General features: G+C 40.9%; 1 protein-coding gene across 10 annotated transcripts in view; it reads right to left on the bottom strand.

The window, feature by feature from the left end:
- Positions 1-1,420: 1,420 nt before the first annotated feature.
- por (Protein-serine O-palmitoleoyltransferase por) overlaps positions 1,421-6,952 on the bottom strand; it is a 194,088-nt gene continuing 188,556 nt past the window's right edge. For all 10 annotated transcript variants that reach the window (XM_067139315.2, XM_067139307.2, XM_067139306.2 and 7 more), the window contains one exon: positions 1,421-2,060. In XM_067139315.2, coding sequence (XP_066995416.1) covers positions 1,627-2,060 — 434 coding nt within the window. In that variant the 3' untranslated portion in view covers positions 1,421-1,626. The remainder of the gene's footprint in view (positions 2,061-6,952) is intronic.

Raw genomic sequence — 6,952 nt, 5'->3', positions numbered from 1 at the left:
CATGTAAACATGTATTATATTACGTTATTCTTACATTAATTATACTTATAGATCATTTATTACTCAAGAGTAAGAACTGATTGGAATTGTTTATATGCTATACCGGGCTGAGTAGTTCATACGGTAGAGCGCTGGCCTCCTGAGCTCAAGTGTGCGGCTTCATTTCCGACTTTGCTCGGGGATATTTGAAGGTGCTCACATACGACAGCCTCATGTCGGCAGATTTACCGGCACATTAAATACCGTAACTCCTGTGGGACAAAATGCTGGCACCTCGACGTCACAGAAAACCACAGAAGTGGTTAGTGGAAGTACAATATACTATTGTTCTATCAACTTACCCTCCAGGGTTGGTTTTTCCCTCGGGCTCAGCAAGGGATCCCACCTCTACCGCCTCATGGGCAGTGTCCTGGAACGTGAGACTTTGGGTCGGGGATACTTTTTTACGTCGCACCGATACAGATAGGTTTTATGGCGACGATGGGATAGGAAAGGCCTTGGAGCGGAAGGAGTCAGGTACCATCCCGGCATTTGCCTGGAGAAGAAGTGGGAAACCACAGAAATCCACTTCGAGGATGGCTGAAGAGGGAATCAAATCCCTCTACTCAGTTCATTGATGGAAACAAACACGTGTAACACCGAGGTAGATGAAATGATGAAGTTACACAAACAGTAAAAATAGTAATAGTTTTAGTCATCCATGTACTGGGCATTTGCATGATTAGGTATATTGGATGGTTTGGTGCCGCCGCCGCCACCGGGCTCCCAGGGACCTCCTCCTCCGCACTGGAGGCCTTCTGAGGGGCCTTCCGAGGAGCCTACCCAGGGGCCTTCCGAGGGGCCCGCTCCTCCTTCCGCGGGAAATTAAATTTGTAAACAAAGCCACGTGCTTTTTGACAGCTATCATCGACAACAACGCATCGCTAACCTCACTGCTGCCACCTCGACGGGCCTAAACCTCAATGCTGCCAACTTAACCTCACTAGCGCGAGATTTGAATCGGTAAACAAATCCACGTGATTTTCGACAGCCACGTGCTTTTTGACAGCTATCATCGACAACAACGCATCGCTAACCTCGGTGCTGCCATCTTAACAGGCTTTTGTTGGGTTAAATTATAGGTAATGAGTAATCGTGCACACTTTGTTAGTTTCCATTCTCAAGAATGAAAAATTAGGATTAGTTGCAAAAACTCACGATTATTACTCAGTCTGACAGTTAACTACTATGACTGTGTAACAATGCATACTAACTCTAAAAAAAACCCCACATTCCTAGAATTTATATTCTTACTGATTCTGTCAGACGTGAAGTTTTCCCCTGCCTCTTCGATGCTGATGGGTAATCAGGGAATAAGAAATTACAAAAACCATATCTTGTAGAGGAGAAAGGTGGCAACATATTTGTAAGTTATAGTAACTCTATTTTTCATTCTTGTATATTATTAAATCTGAATCAAATAATTATAAAAAGAAATGTCTACAAAAAATGATCACAACACTGTACCACAACATATCACATCAACACTCATCTCTCACTTTACAAAAGGAAGAATACAAAATATCTCAGTCTGTTAGTTTGGTTTTATTGTTTCTTATTATGTTTAACACAGTCACTTTCAGAAACTTATATAAGAAGGTAGAAAATGTACATACTTAGGGCAAACCAGTGACTAACATAGCTAAGATGGGACCACTTTGAGAGTGTGTGTGTAAAATTATAGCCCTCTTCCTGAAATTTTGAGGACATGTCAAACATGACTCCTAGGTATGAAAGATGAAATATGGCAACAAATCCAAATCCAATATTTGCAAGCACAACATACAAGCGTTTTTCTTTATTACGATGGGAGCAGTCTTTCCTACATGGGCGAACTTGAATGCAGGCTCCAAAAATAGTAGCAAGTTTTTGCCTCAGCACATATTCCACATATGTGTATGCTCCCAAGGATAGCAAAACAGCTGCCAACTGAAAGTTGAGACCATGAAGAATAGAGCTCACAGCATAGGTAGAGAGAATAGCTGCAAAACTGCCAAATGGTTTTGTAGTTCTGAATACATCTGTAACAACAGAATAGGATACAAATTTACATGTAATAATTATCATATAATTTATTACAAAACATGATACATCACATATCAAATAGTTAGTCTAGGCTATCTGCATGTTTTCCTTTCAAATTGTCTGCCCTCTCAAAATTTGCAAGTATAGCAGAATGCCAAAATGCCCTCTTTTGCTGATTGTAAACTTCATATGCCCTGCAATTTCACAATGCGTTATAATAGAGTAAAAACCATTTTGTACATAAGCCACTAGTCTGTACAAACGCTGCCAATTAGTCATGTTATGCATGTGGTCTTTGGTCAGACTAAGAACATTCATAAACTCAAGTTGGCAACACTTTGGTTTTGGTTTTGTTTTGTTTCTGATTGCTGTTAACATCAGTCTGGTTACTTAGCTACCATGGCATGCTCATTATATGTAATCTGTAACCAACAACAGTGTTAAATGTGCTTTTTATGCTAAACAAGAACAATGCCCAAACAGAAAAGTACTCCAAAATGTGACTTACAGGAAAAAAAAAAAATCCATTTCTCAAAAAGACAAATTCAGATGGTCATGTCTCATGTGAAGCATGCAGAGGAACTTCCAGTGCTGCACACAGTGGTGTAGCAACATAACAAAACACTTAGCATCTGCACACCATAAATATGATGAAAAGTGCCATTTGTTAAAAAATGATGACCCAGTTCTTTATAAATACTACACCAAGCTCAATAGCTGCAGTCGCTTAAGTGTGGCCAGTATCCATTATTCGGGAGATAGCGGGTTCGAACCCCACTATCGATATCCCGAAGATGGTTTTTCGTGGTTTCTCATTTTCACACCAGACAAATGCTGGGGCTGTACCTTAATTAAGACCAAGGCCACTTCCTTCTCATTCCTGGCCTTTTTCTGTCCCATCATTGCCATAAGACATATCTGTGTCATTGCGATGTAAAGCAACTAATTCAAGCATGTTTTGAGCCAAAATTTTCATGCGCCCATACTAAATGTTAACGGGAGTGTTTGTACCTTTCTCTATGCTAACAGATTCTTTGACAGCTGGACATCATCTCACAATTAAGGTTACTGCTTTCTGTGGTGATACCACAAACAGCAATTTTAATGGAGTTGCAAGAAAACAACAACACAACTCATTCAGAAAATTCAACACATTTTTGCAGAGAGAAATGCTACACACAGGATGTGGTATTAACAATGCAATACAATCAGCCAGTGATTTCTTGCCCATTGATTTGGAGACTGTTAATAGTGAAAATGTCCTTGTTTTTTCATACACAGGATGTTAGGGGTATAAGTGCAGATATATCTTGTAGCAATCGAGAACGATGCAACAAACCAATATTTTGTATCAACCTTATAGTAATCCTTGGAAATTACTTCCATGAGAAAATGGATGCAATGTTCTAGAGTATGTAATAAGCCTTGTTGTGAATGGATAGCTTTGCTCCAATAACAGCATGTTGGCCGTACCTGTCTCTGCTCATGCAAGCATGCAAGTAAATCAGCTCTCCGTTGAAGTGAATTTTGAAGGTGAACGGAAGCAGTGTGTGGTGTGGAAAAATGCAAATCTGTGGAACTTGTGCCAGGGTTCAAGTTGAGACCAGTTGTTTTTTTTTTTTTTTTTTTTTTTTTTTTTGCTAGTTGCTTTACATCGCACCGACACAGATAGGTCTTATGGCGACGATGGGACAGGAAAGGGCTAGGAGTGGGAAGGAAGCGGCCGTGGCCTTAATTAAGGTACAGCCCCAGCATTTGCCTAGTGTGAAAATGGGAAACCACGGAAAAACATTTTCAGGGCTGCCAACAGTGGGGTTTGAACCTACTATCTCCTGAATACTGGATACTGGCTGCACTTAAGCTACTGCAGCTATCAAGCTCGGTGAGACCAGTTTTTAATCAATATCATTGTGTACATCAGAATTATATTAGAAATGGTTCGTCATCATAATAAAGCTAGCAGTGGTGCCAACGAAATCAAACAGGCAGTGAGAAAGATACTGGACGAGGCCGTAATCTCCGAATGCTTCGTGGGCAGTATTGTAAGTGCAGTGGCGAGACAGGTGATGGAAACTGTGGTGAAAGAACCTGAGCGTAGTCTCCAGTTAAATGTCGAATTGGTGAATAATCTAAACAAAAAACTTGAGTGCCACGAAAAAGAAATAAAACATCTCAAAGAATAAGTTGAGGTGAAGTGCGACTCCCTGGAACAGTACCAAAGAAGGTCAAGTTTACATCTGTTTGGTATTGCTGAAAGTGAGGGTGAGAACACAGGCGACGTTGTGAGCCTCTGCAATAAACTGGAGGCCAAGGTAACCAAAACTGACATTGATAGGAGCCACAGAGTAGGACCGAAGGTGCCTGAAAACCTTGGCCCATCATTGTGAAGTTCACGTCCTTCCATTACACACGGAAGTGCCAATTAAAAGGAACACCTACCATGATACGGGAAGACTTGACTGCAACTCGTCTAGCAATTCTGAAGGCAGCCATCACTTTTCATGGGCTGAGGAACACTTGGACTGATAATGGGGATGTCATAATTAAGCTGGCAGATGGTACAAGGCGTCGTATCAACCGCATGTGTGATATTCCTAGATTGTAATCTGCAAACATCACCACAACAATACAGAACTACATTCGCTTTTAATGCGAGTACCGAAATATTGTCTTCCCTTGCTTTCATAGTACGAATTCACTACAGTTAACTTTCACTTTTTCTTTCTCCTCTCTAGCTCTCGTTCTCTCTTTCTCTCTTTCTCTCTCTCTCTCTCTCCCATAACACACTTCCTATCACATCTTTTACTATATCAGGTATCTGTTTTCCAAGTATAACATCACTAGTTAGAACCCTCTAATTTGAAATTAGACTCATTTGTGTGATTTACCTTGTATAATTTGTATGTAGTGTGTTCTGTCATTATTATTAGCTTTGCACTGTCTTTTATTTCGACAGTAATCAGTGTTGCTTGAACTGTATTTAACCGTAGTCCTTTCGTTAGTCCTGTTTAGTTTTAATTTTCTGTTCTGAAGTTGGCATAAAACAACAAGGACATGCTTCTGATGTCAGCAGACCTAAGCGCATTCCTTTAATTTAATCCCCTTATCCCCCTGTTCCATTAACCGCTCCCTTCACGCGCACATAGCTGCTAGAGCAAACCCAGGTCCTCATTCAGCCGCTACTATCTTGAAGGAAACCGTGAAACGCTTTCCAAGAGCTCTTAATGCTTGTCACTGTAATGTGCAGTCTTTGCTCTCTCAAATGCGCATGGCGCATGGATGAAATGCATAACTTATTTTCTTCGTGCCAGTTCCATACAATTCTTTTGTCTGAAACGTGGCTGAGGAGCAAATGCCCCAGCTTAGCTGTTGGCATGAACGGGTACGTCCTTCTACGAAATGACCGCGAGGGTAAAGGCGGTGGGGGGGTGGCGGCTTATGTTGCCAGAGACCTCAAACCTCAAGTAATTAGCCATTCACCTTCACAGTATGAACGTAAACCAGAGTTTTGGTTTGTAGAGATAACACTGTTTAGAGCGAAATGCTTGCTAGGAGTGGTTTACAAGCCTCCGAAAATAGGGTATTTGACCGACCTTGAGACTGAAATAATAAACCTTCTGCCAGACTATGAACACATTATAATGGGAGACTTCAACACAAATTCGTTAGACAGTACCGCAGCTTCAACTCGACAGTTTTGTAATATTTTTGAAGCATGTAACATGACAATTTTACCACTCAGACCAACCCACCACACTAATTGCAGTCACACCCTTCTCGATCTAATAATAACAAACAATTCTGCGAAAGTCCTGCAACATGGACAAACATCAGCCCCGGGACTATCTGGACATGACATAATCTACCTGTCCTACCAATTACAAAGCCCAAAACCAAGGACAAAAATATTATCATTCAGGGACCTCAGATGAATTGACGCAGATAAATTAGAAGAAGATGCTCTTCCCGTGCAGTGGATGGAGGTAAATCGCACCAATAATGTAGAGGAAATAGTCTCAACATTTAATAACCTAGTAACGCAACTCTACGATCGGTGCGCCCCAGTGCGTACGGGAAAACGTTCCAGAGCTCCTAAACCATACAAGCACTACCCAATGGAAGTGAACCACCAGACTTATAAAACAACGCGCAATAAAATGACCTCTAAGCGCTAGATTACGTTACGCCCATAACTTGATTAGACCTGACGTATGCCCTGCGACGATGTGGTAATCTATGAAATATTTTGGCATCAATAACCAGAAATCTGACAAAGAAATAAATGTTAACATAGATGAATTAAATGACCATTTCATCTTGCCAATGGGAATTAATCTGGTCGTGAAAGAGAAAACAATTAATACAAATGATAATATGCCATCACCACACTGAGATAAATTTTACTTCAGTCACCTCACACTGCAAGAAGTGATTGACTCAATAAAACGCATCAAGACTAACGCTAGGGGCATAGATAATATAGGCCATGAAATGCTCATGAAAATTCTCCACCACATCATTTATCCATTGGTGAATATCTTTAATTATTCACTGCAACAGGGGACATCCGGAAATATGGAAAATGGTCATAGTTCGCCCGCTTCCGAAAATAAGACTGGCAAAGGACGTCGGTGACTATCGGCCGATTAGCATCTTATGCATATTGTCAAAAGCTTTAGAATTCATAGTTCACAAGCAGATTACCAACTATCTTACTCAACACAATCTCCTCGATATCCACCAGTCCGGCTTTAGATCGAGACACAGCACTTGCAGTGCATTAGCAGATGTGACGGATGACATAAGGCAAGCTATGGACAACAAACAACTGACAGTTCTAGCGTTATTGGACTTTAGTAAAGCTTTCAACACTGTTGAGAGAGACATA

This window comes from Anabrus simplex, chromosome 2 (genome assembly GCF_040414725.1).
Source record: "Anabrus simplex isolate iqAnaSimp1 chromosome 2, ASM4041472v1, whole genome shotgun sequence".
Taxonomy (NCBI): domain Eukaryota; kingdom Metazoa; phylum Arthropoda; class Insecta; order Orthoptera; family Tettigoniidae; genus Anabrus; species Anabrus simplex.
This window is presented reverse-complemented; position numbering and strand designations above follow the sequence as displayed.